The sequence below is a fragment of the Hibiscus syriacus genome, unplaced genomic scaffold, assembly GCF_006381635.1.
Source record: "Hibiscus syriacus cultivar Baekdansim isolate YM2019G1 unplaced genomic scaffold, ASM638163v2 tig00110195_pilon, whole genome shotgun sequence".
In the NCBI taxonomy this organism is placed as follows: domain Eukaryota; kingdom Viridiplantae; phylum Streptophyta; class Magnoliopsida; order Malvales; family Malvaceae; genus Hibiscus; species Hibiscus syriacus.
The window spans coordinates 249,084-260,467 of record NW_024062621.1 but is presented as its reverse complement, the minus strand read 5'-3'; the positions used below and the strand labels follow the sequence as shown (position 1 = coordinate 260,467).

Below are 11,384 nucleotides of genomic sequence, written 5' to 3'. Positions count from 1 at the left end.
CTTTTTTATGAGGAATAAAGGGATTAAATTTTAACTCTAGATTTGATATTAATAAAGATTTAAACAAGCTAGATCTTATTTAATTATAGTTAAAAAAAGAAGAAGAGAGAATATTATTCTTTGGCATAATATGTTATTTTTCTATATATCAAAATCAACTAAGATGAAATAATAAAAAATTAATAATACTATAGGCCTAATGCATATGTAATTTTAATTATTTTTCTGATTTTTAAACCATGATTACATGTTATGATCATGCAATTTTTGGATAATTAATTAAATTCAAAATATTTTTAAAAAATTAAGAAATTTAAAAAATAAATGTTCAAAATAAATTTAGATGATAATGATGAATTTAAATCATTTAAAATTATATTAAAATACATGAAAATAAATTAAAAAGAGGGGAAAAAACCTCAACAATGTATCAGTAATCGAAGCATACTATATTTCCGTACTACCAAATTACCACATATTTTGCGTTTTATGCAAGTGTATATTATTTTTAATCAATTAGTATATTTCAAATATTTGTAGATGTCAAATTAAAATTAACTTTATTAAAGAAATTAGAATAAATATCATACTAATGTTGTATATCAATATACGCCATTATTTAATTTATTTTCTATATATATTTTAAAAACTTGAAGACTTAAAATCTTAAATTACAAAAAAAAACCTTATTTAATATAAAATTTAATTAATATATGTTTCTAACTCTCCCTTTCATTATAAACCAAACGTCATTTTCACTTTATTTTCTATTCTAATGTTCCTCTTTGAATAATTTTATATTCTTCATTTTTTTTTCTAAATCATTTTTTACTACTAAAAGACTCTTTTTCTCCGTATTTTAACTATATTATCAACAGTTTTGAAAATCTAACTTAAAGAAACTGCGTAACCATATGTATTACTTTATTTCCAAACTGTTAATATAAAATTGTATATCTATTTCTAAACTATTTTTCTCAATTATTTAAATAAGAATTCTCTTTTATTTTATCGTTTCGAATTATATATTTTTAACAATGATTTTGATGAGAAAATGTCTCTACGACTAAAGCCACATCTTCAATGCTACCTATTGCGACAATAATTTTTTTTAATATTAGACAAAACCTAATGTATTGTCGACTCTGTTCTTAAAGTTAAACAAAATCATCTCATTTGTTTTCTTAATATTGCGATTTGTTTTATGAATTTTATTGTTGCAAACTTAATATTATAGTTTGAATCTTGAGATTTGTTTATAGGTTATTTATTAAGAGTGAGTTGATTTACAAAGATGTTAACAATGTTTTATTCGTGTTGTCTAATATTATTTTAGACTTAATTTATCAAATCTACAGTCAAAACCTACGTTCATCAAAAAGATAATGAAGTATATAGTCATGATACATATATAAAGATGATGACGTGATATTTGATAGGTATTAAAGTTGTCAGGTGAAAAGCCTTTGCACCTTACCACTAGTCCAATTCTCGATCTTGGTTTATAGTTGCAAAATTTAATATTTATCTTATATATTATATCTTTCACACATTTCATCAAACACTTCTTCCTTCGTTGTAATTTTCAACATGGTTATTGGCTTTGCTTACAAATTCTTTTCCGGGAGCCGATCATTGGTTTTATTTGAGATGTACTTCATGGAAGAAAATGGCGACCCCAGTGTTGTTATTAGTCGAGTTCGAGTTCCACAGCCGGACATAACTCGGTCGTACCACTTAGCAAGTGAACGATGATATCCATATAGATCTTCTACCAAGTAATCAACTAGGGTCGATTCTTGCAAACATTTCTGCACGTTGTGCAAAGGAATCTCCATCTTCCTTGATTAAATTTAGCATTGCATTCTTCTTTTATCCAGCTCTGCCATTGATATTTAACCAGTTCTACATCATTTAAGCAAAACAGAAAGAACCAACAAAGTAAAGTTGATACAGAACCTAACACCATGAAATGGTAATAAATAAAAGTATAAAAGTGAAATGGGTTTTACTAGACATAGTGGATTGAAGCCATGGAGAGCGGTTTGAGCCGTTGTGATGACTTTGGGTGGGGGTGGTTTCGGGCCTAAACAGAGCTGCGGGAGAAATTGTTGGAGTTGGTCGCTCCATGCGGTGCAAAAGGTGGTGAAATCCACATCATCACTTTTGTATATGTGGTACTTCCACGTCAATATGTAATGTCATGTAAACTCATGTCATCTCCCTATATTAATTGTTAGTTGACTAATAATTTTCATCCAATAAAAAAAAATTTTGATCCAAAATGAAACATTAAGAGTTAATGTACTCTAAAAAAAGGATAGAGATCAATGTGTCACTATTATTAAACGTTAGGGGGTATTTCTTGTCATTATATCATCATGACACACAACAAAAAACCATCTCATTCTTTCTCCGTGATAACCACAAACACATTTTTCACTAACCATCTTCTTCTCTCACTTTTCGGTCGACAAATCGATAATTGCTCTCTTAGCGTTTGCTAAATAGATGATAAAAATATACCTAGGGTGTTCAAATTAATCTGTTACCATTAACCGGTGTAACTGTTATATTTTACATGTTAATTAGTCGAATTGTTAAAATTTAACAGTTTTGATTAACCAAACCACTAAAAGTGTCGATTAACGATTACGGTTATGAATTTTAATACATTGTTAATTGTTAGTAAATTATAATTAATTAATTAAATTTTTAGAGAATAAAATTAGAAATAAAATCAAAATGGTTCCTCCCTATTTTTGTAGTTATCATATTTATCTTATAGATGAGCACATTAAATCAAACATAGATAAAAAAATCTAATTTTAAACTGCAAGATTTAAATATGCACGTAAAATTTTAAACTGCAAAAAAAATGAAAATACCTCATTATATATATATATTATATATATATATATATATATATATATATATATTTAAAAATAAAATGGATCTACAAATAAATAAGATTTCTACAAATATATACGTTTCTATCATCATAAATTTTATGAAATTTTGAAACTTTCATGTTATGTTGTGTTTGAAAATATTGTAATAGGTTAACATGTAAACGAACCGTTAATAATGGTTTGTCGTTAGTGATTAATTGTTTCTTAATGGTTAGGTTACAATTAGCAAAATTTAGTACCCGTTATAACGGTTAACCGACAGTTTAGGTTAAATGGTACGGTTACCCGACCATAAACACCCCTGACGGTAACTATAAATACAAATTTCGATGAAAAAAAAGTGAAATATATTGTTGATATTCAACGAAGAACAAACACATGGCAAGAGTCTTAGGTTCATTTTCACTTGCAACAAGGAAATGAGAAAGATTTCAAGCAATAAACTAGGAAATGCTATCTCGTTAATCTACCTGATGCTTGTGGATTCTTCAATGGTGATATGTAGTATTGACAATGCTTACCATCAGGTTTTAGGTTAAATGGTACGGTTACCCGACCATAAACACCCCTGACGGTAACTATAAATACAAATCGATGAAAAAAAGTGAAATATATTGTTGATATTCAACGAAGAACAAACACATGGCAAGAGTTTAGGTTCATTTCACTTGCAACAAGGAAATGAGAAAGATTTCAAGCAATAAACTAGGAAATGCTATCTCGTTAATCTACCTGATGCTTGTGGATTCTTCAATGGTGATATGTAGTATTGACAATGCTTACCATCAGGTATGGATATCTTTCAACTTTCTCCATACATTTCTTTCCTTTGTCGAGCTTGTAAGATTATTTCATAGAAACTCGGTTCTTCACCTTCATGAAGGTGTGTAAACCACTGCTTGCCTAATATGCAGCTCATTACCCTGATAAATAAAAAGATTACAAAAAAAAATCTCATTATTGATGATCAAGGATAAATAATGAGGAGATGCATGATAATGATTATCAAGGATAAGTAATGAGGAGATGCATGACAAGTATGTTGTAAAAGCATGTAACCTGAATAAAGTAATATAACAGATATGACCCTCCAACCTTTTCAGCATTTTCATCCAGTGCCCTACATGTATGTGAAGATATGACCCTCCAAATATGTGGGAAAATATAGAAAATTTCAGTTAAGTGGCAAGATAACCTGCAATGAACAAGCATGCGGACACTCAGGGTCGCTCTCCTTGGCACATCTTATCTCTAAATGGCATGCGGACACTGAAGTCTCGAATGTTATTAGTTTGGAGAGGCTTTGCATAACATCCACAGAAGGCAGATATACATGAGTTCATCGAATGAAATGATTCTGAAATGCATGACAGAGGAGAGGCTTCTCAACCACTCAGGCAAGGTGTTGAAGTTGTTCGGAAAGAGACCCCAGCTTTTCCCGACCAATCAAAGACAAAACTCGAAGAGAGGCATGGAAGTCTTGGATAGAACTGAGACCTGGGAATTCCTTTAGCTCTTCAGTGAAACCACAATCATTAATCTTCTCAAGCAGGTGAAGCTGCCAAGGCAGCCATCTGGAGAACTCCTCAATGTTGAATGCAATTTCCACACATTCTGAGATCTACATCACATCAGCCAAACTGAATAATGTCATATATAAACGGCAAGTTCGAGACTTCTAAGCTTTTGATCAAGAGGTCAACAACCTCCTTCGGGTTCTTGCTTCCAGTTTGCCGCAGTCAGATATAACTAAATTCTGAACAAAGGGAAATCCTTCCAAATCCGGAATGGAACATAAATTAGGACATCCAAATAGCTTGACTTCTTTAAGACAAGTGGAGGTAGACAGCCCGTCTCCTATCTTGTTTAATTTCACACAATAGAAAATTTTAAGCTTTTCAAGCAATGAACATTTTCCTGTTATTGGAATGATTTCCAGTTTGTGGCACCCGTATATATCCAAATTCCGAAGAGACGAAAATCCTTCCAAATCCGGAATGGAACTTAAATTAGGACATACATGTAGCTTTAATTCTATGAGAGAATTAGAAGAAGACAGTCCGTCTCCTACCTTGCTTAACTTTTGACACTGGAAAATGTGAAGCTCTTCAAGTGATGAACATCTACCTGTTATTGGAACAATTTCCAGTTTGTCACACCCATATATATGTAATACTCTAAGAGAGGACAACCCTTCCAAATCTGGAATGGAAATCAAATTAGGACAACCGGATAGCTTTATTTCTTCGAGACAAGTGGAGGTAAACAGGCCATCTCCTATCTTGCTCAACTTTTCACATCGAAAAATCTGGAGCTTTTCAAGAGAGAAACATCTTCCACCTACCGGAACATATTCTAATTTGTTGCACCCGTATATACCTAAAGTTCGAAGAGATGAAAATACTTGTAGATCCGGGATGGAACTTAAATTAGGACAAACGTCGAGAATCAATTTTTTGAAACAAGTGGAGGTAGATATCCCCTGTCCTATCTTACTTAACTTTTTACACCTGGAAATGCAAAGCTCTTCAAGAGATGACCATCTTCCTGTTATTTGAACAATTTCCAGTTCAGTGCAGTAAAGAACATTTAGACTTCGGAGACTGGAAAATCCATTTAAATTTGGAATTGAGGCTAAATCTGGACAGCCGTCTATGGTTAGCTCCTTAAGATGTATGGAAGTCGCTAGTCCATCCCCTATGCTGCTTAAATTTGAACATTTCTCGATACGAAGCTTTTGAAGAGATAAACATTGCCCTGTCAATGGAACACTTTGCAATAGGGGACAACAAGAAACACACATATCCTCTAAAGCATGGAAACATGATTGTTGCTGCCATTGCTGTCCATTCTTTCAGATTTTTCATTCGCTCTAAGGTTAACGTTTTTAATGCAGGAAACACCTCCTTCTTACCCTCCCAACTTTTGTTGCAATAAAATTCATTACCCATGCATTCCACTTGCCCCATATCACTCAGTCTAAGAAATTTGAAATTCCGCAGTTGGCCCAAAGGTGGAAGTCTATAACAGTTCATGCAACATATTAATTCCAACTCCATCAAATTGTCAAGCAGAAACGAACCAGTTTTAGTTGGTCTTAACATCCAAGAGGGAAAGATTTCTCCGCCATAATTCCTAACAATTAAGCTTTGCAAACTTGAGTGGGGTTGAAGTCCTTCCAGCACTGCTCCATCATTGTAATAGTTGCATTTTCTCTCAGTGCTCCATTCAAATGTTACCTTGCATAATTTTTCTTTATGGTCTAGATTTGCTCCATCAGCCTCTTGTTTGTCTCTAACATGTACAAGGTTGCACATCATCAATTCCCCACCAAGTTCGTTTAGGCATTTTAGTGCATCGATGCGATGTTCTGAAATCCCCACACAAAACATGGGCAATGTTTGAAGAGAAGTTAGGTATTGAAGCTCAACCGGTTGAGAACTTCCACAATCAAAATGAATGTGCTTCAAGCTTATCAAATTTCTCAAGCCATCTGGAAATGTGAGCCGCTGGCAACCCATGAACCGTAACGTTTGCAACAAGTAAAGTTTGATTATGGATTGAGGCAGTGCTGCAATAGAAGTTTTTGAGATGTCCATATACCTCAAGTGCTTCAATTCGCCAAGGGAATCAGGCAACTCAAGAATATTAGCACCAGAAAACTTAAGGACTCGTAGGCTTGTGAAGGTTCTTGACAACTTCTTGAATACATCAATCTCTGAAAACAAGGAGTGCAATTTTGGAGCAATATCTGTTAACAGTTTTGATAATGATTCCCCATCATAGCCAATACAGAGGCGCCGAAAATGAGAAACTCCATCTATGACGGAAGTGGAATTCTCCTGGAAAATCAAAGTTTCAAACTTTGACACAGACAAGGCCAGATCATGCACTAAGTCGTGCATCTTGCATGTTAGAATATTCCCCCACTTGTCCTTCTGCACATCTTGAAATAAGGAATTCGATAGCAATTCATCGAAATATCTGTTACCAGTATCCATCATTTCCGTAGAACTGCCAAGAAATCCTTCAGCCATCCAGAGTTGGATTAATTGCTCTTTTTCAAAGCAAAAATCTTTAGGAAACATAGAGCAGTATGCAAAACACTTCTTCGAACACAGAGACGACAAGTGATCAAAACTTAACTTCAAGATACTTTCCACCGAGTTCCATACATCACTTCTTTGAATTTTCAACCATGCTGCCTGACTCCTTTCAGTATTGCTCAGTGTCCCTCCAATAACTTTTGCTGCCAATGGCACACCTTGACATTGTTTAGCAATTTCCTTGCCGATTAACTCTAACTCTGGAGATAGTGGGGAGTCTCTAGATGCTTTTTCTTTAATTATTGACCAACACTCCTCGTCTTCCAGTATTTCTGGCTGATACTTACGATTAGGAAATGTTTCCAATTTTGATGCCACCTCTTCAATGCGGGTTGTGACAACAACTTTGTTCCCCCTATCTTTATTGAGCCCTAAAAGACAACGTTTTAGCTCATCCCATTTATCAACATTCCACACATCATCAAGTACGAGAAGATACTTGAATTGCTCATTTTCCCCTTTGGCCTGCTCAATCTTCTCCTTCAGTTTTGTCGTTATAACATTCAAATTTTCAGATACAAAGGCATGTTGATTAGGGAAATGATCTAACATCTCCTTTAAAATTCTTTTGACATCAAAATCATCATAAACACACACCCAGAACTTTTTATCAAAATGACTTTCCACGTCCACATCATGATAAACTAGCCTCGCTAAAGTGGTCTTCCCTATACCTGCCATGCCAACAATAGGGACTACAGAGACAACCTGTTCATCTTTGGGGCTGACCAACAAGTCAACAACTTTTGAGACATCAATTTTCCTTCCAACAATGTGCGAGTCATCCAGGAAGGAGACTGTCTCAACATTTGAACTTTCAAATATAGGACCAGGAGTTTTCTGATCTATGGCCAAGGCTAACTGTTGGAGACCAAAGTCCTTGGCCAACTTGCTAAGTTCATCCAAGCAATTGAGGATGTCCTTGATATTATTTGCCATCTTGAGGCGAAAAACAATGGGATTGGAGGAAGAACAGAAGTTCCGTACCTTGTTCCTCTTTCGGTTCCCAATCTCGACTTTCCTTCGGAGAGTTTCATAATCCAACTCATCCAACACATCATCAGCCTCATGAGCAACATCTTTGAGCCTCTGCAACCAGAGCTTGACTGAGTTGATTTCTTTTTGTTTTTCCTCTGCATCTTGCAAGAAAGCTCCAATCATCTCCAGGGAGTTGCCAAGCCTGTGCAGTTCTTTCTTGAAACCCAATGCAACGCTAATCTGCTCAGTTGCAACTGAAGTAGCTTTTGACACCACTCCTGCCACCACAGCTGCCACCACAGCACTCAAAATAGCTACAGTCATCTTCGCTGATTATCCTGAAAATTAAATAAAAATTGAATTGTTAGAAAAAACAAGCTCTTAAAAACAAAGAACAGAACAACAATTGTAGCAAAGAAAATTAGAAGACAATATAGAATTGAATTGGTGAAAGATCGTACAGAATCGAGAAAACGAAATGCGAGAAGAAGTGGAGATGAACTGTCTTGGTAAATGCGAATTCAAGTGTTCTCCTTGATGAAGAACAAAACAATCCATTTAGCTTGGCACCCGAATTCTCAAAATCAAAGTCAACTCCTCGTCATTGACATCGAGTGGCCAACATTTTTTTAAGTAAACTGATAACATTTTAAGGGTAAATTATTATTTAATCACTAAACTATCACTTTAGTTCCGTTTTGGTCACTCAACTGACGTTTTGACTCCGACATTTTAAGGTAACTTATGTTTTGATTTTAAGTGATGTTTAAGTTGTAGAATGCTGTAATGCTGCAGGTTGAATGAGGAGATGATTGAGCTGTTTACGATTAATAATTCAAATTCAACCGTCAAACATAATTGTCTCCAGCAGAGTTTGCAGTCAACGAATAAAAAAAAATACTTGTTGGATTAGACAAGTCTCAGAACATTGCGATTTTGTTGAGGGCACTGAATGGGATCATTGATGAAATCTGTGAAGCTCTTACGGAAGGTAATATGTTCATATATACCTGGCAAATACGATGAATCGGTAATAGATGATAACATAGCATCGGAGCTGCAGGCTTGAAATGATTTACTTGTGTCATTGTCCGGAAAATGTTGAGTTTAATATTAAAACAAAATAGTCATAAAGAAATCAAGACAAACTCTAGTAACTTATGATATGCATTTTCGAAGCTGTCGTTTGTTTGTCTCTACCGAGTTTGATAAGGTTAGGGTCGATGAAAATCCGAAACACAATAATGCATTAATTTTTAAAAGATTTTAACATCAAGTAAACCATTAAAATAACCCTAAGAAAGAAAAGCAAATATATAGATTTATAATTGAAAATGCGATTGGTAAAACATGTTTTTGATAAATAATCGACATTTTTTTTATTTACGTGACACAAACACATGTTTTTTTATATAAATAATCAAAGAAATCAATATTATTTTGATAAGGTGACATTCGAAAAGATGAAAATTTTAAAGGGTATAAAGGTAATATACTTAACAAGCTAGGGTTCGCAATTTAAACTACCCGCTCGCGCAAACTATTCCGAGATCCCACAATTTGGAAACAAATTATAGTATACGCCATTTTCCTTTGGAGCGAATTTTCATCGATTTGATCATCACACTCGAGAAGGTAACCTCTATTTTGCCGTAATTTCTTGCTTTCCCCCTTTTAATTTCCTTAAGCTAGTTGGGTCACTTGAATCCTGTCTGGTTTTGCATTTTATTCACTACATGTTAGGAAACCCTTTTTGCTTAACGTATATATTTTCACCCATTTTGTATTTTTTAAGCTTTTATGAGCATTAGAATTTGATGGGTATCATTTTCATGGATTCTAATGGGTGATTTCTTTCTTTCCTTTTTAAAGATAATATATTTTTAGTGTTGATGCTTTGATTTTTGGGTATGGTTTGGCTGGATTTTTTATTTTAAATTTAATAGTTGTAGGTGTTTGCAGTTTCCTAGTTAATTGAAACTTGCTTTAGGGTAATACTTGTTTTTCTTTTTTATGATGATTAGAATGCTTGTTAATAAGAAGTTTTGTTTGAATAAGTTCTTCGGGACTCGCAAGCGTGCTTTGGTTTAATCGAATATATCTTATAATTTGTAGGGTTGTATACTAGTAATCACTTTCTGTAATTGCAGCAAGGAAGATGAGTACAACAGGCGAGAAAGGGGCATCGACTACGAAAACCCCTGCAGATTTCCTTAAATCGATTCGTGGTCGACCAGTTGTTGTGAAACTGAACTCCGGTGTTGATTATAGAGGTCGGTCTCTTATCCTATACTCTTTTCACTGTATGATTGTTTCATCTATATGTGCTTCTGTAGTTCTGTTCCTTTTTTTTTCTATTAGATTTGCATTGACAGCTTGTTTGAGTTTGTTTATTCCATCAAGTATCTCTCTTTCACTTTCATGTATATGTAGAGCTTCGCTAACTCTCGGAAAGGAAAATGAGTTCCAGTTATTTTCTCATAAACACCGTGGTTTTACACTTCTCATGCTGTGATGGTCTATTACAAGGACTAGGGTGGAGTGCCGAAGACTTTTGTGTTCAACACAAGTGTGTTCAATATTTTATATAAGTTTTTCATGTTTTTGAGAGACCGTGGAAAGGTCATGTCCCTATATCCATGTCTGGGTATGTCTAGGCATAATGGTTATCTAATATGGATTCTCGAAATTTCCTTCTGTCTTTCGTGGAATTTTACATCCTTAACATCCCTCCCACATTTGCCAGGTATACTAGCTTGTCTAGACGGATATATGAACATAGCCATGGAGCAAACGGAAGAATATGTCAATGGCCAGCTGAAGAACAAATACGGTGACGCTTTTATTCGAGGGAATAATGGTAATTATTCTTAGATATCCTTAGTTTTTAACGGTTTCATTTATCTTTTTATTATTTATGCATTTTTTTTGCTGACAATGATGGTGAATTTCATTCCATTTATGCAGTACTTTACATAAGCACATCAAAGAGGACATTAGCAGATGGGGCTTAGCATTGCAACTGCATAAAGAAATCAATTGTTAAATCTACAAATCCTTGCTTTTTGTTATCAATATGTTTATAGGATTTTAGACATTTGAATGAAACATTGAGAGTTGTTCTGTTTGTTAAATCTACAAATCCTTTTAAGTTTTTATGTTTTATTATTGTTATTATCAATTGGAGCAACACTTTTATTTTTTACCCTATCTACTGCTCTCTACTATACCAATCCTACCGCAATTAGGGATGAGCATTTATCAGAGCTCGACGAGTTTTGACCTGATCAACACTTTTATGTTTTATTATTTTTATTATCAATTGGAGCAACACTTTTATTTTTTACCCTTTCTACTGCTCTCTACTATACCAATCCTACCGCAATTA

The 11,384-nt window shown here is 34.1% G+C and overlaps 2 protein-coding genes across 2 annotated transcripts; one reads left to right on the top strand and one right to left on the bottom strand.

The window, feature by feature from the left end:
- Window positions 1–5,439: 5,439 nt before the first annotated feature.
- LOC120218138 (putative disease resistance protein RGA3) lies at window positions 5,440–8,539 on the bottom strand. The gene is made up of 2 exons (XM_039215106.1): window positions 8,458–8,539; window positions 5,440–8,334 (listed from the first exon to the last, which is right to left on the bottom strand). Exon 2 carries the CDS (start codon window positions 8,318–8,320, stop codon window positions 5,579–5,581), a length of 2,742 nt encoding a protein of 913 aa, XP_039071037.1. The 5' UTR covers window positions 8,321–8,334; window positions 8,458–8,539; the 3' UTR covers window positions 5,440–5,578.
- A 1,005-nt stretch (window positions 8,540–9,544) lies between these two features.
- Window positions 9,545–11,117, top strand: LOC120218102 (sm-like protein LSM36B). The gene is made up of 4 exons (XM_039215074.1): window positions 9,545–9,631; window positions 10,147–10,269; window positions 10,743–10,856; window positions 10,964–11,117. Exons 2-4 carry the CDS (start codon window positions 10,155–10,157, stop codon window positions 11,008–11,010), a joined length of 276 nt encoding a protein of 91 aa, XP_039071005.1. The 5' UTR covers window positions 9,545–9,631; window positions 10,147–10,154; the 3' UTR covers window positions 11,011–11,117.
- The last annotated feature ends 267 nt before the right edge of the window (window positions 11,118–11,384 follow it).

Coding starts and splice junctions, on each gene's coding strand:
- LOC120218102 (XM_039215074.1), top strand. CDS start 10,155: ATGAGTACAACAGGCGAGAAAGGGGCATCGACTACGAAAACCCCTGCA. Junction 10,270..10,742: donor CTCCGGTGTTGATTATAGAG/GTCGGTCTCTTA, acceptor CACATTTGCCAG/GTATACTAGCTTGTCTAGAC. Junction 10,857..10,963: donor TTTTATTCGAGGGAATAATG/GTAATTATTCTT, acceptor CCATTTATGCAG/TACTTTACATAAGCACATCA.
- LOC120218138 (XM_039215106.1), bottom strand. CDS start 8,320: ATGACTGTAGCTATTTTGAGTGCTGTGGTGGCAGCTGTGGTGGCAGGA.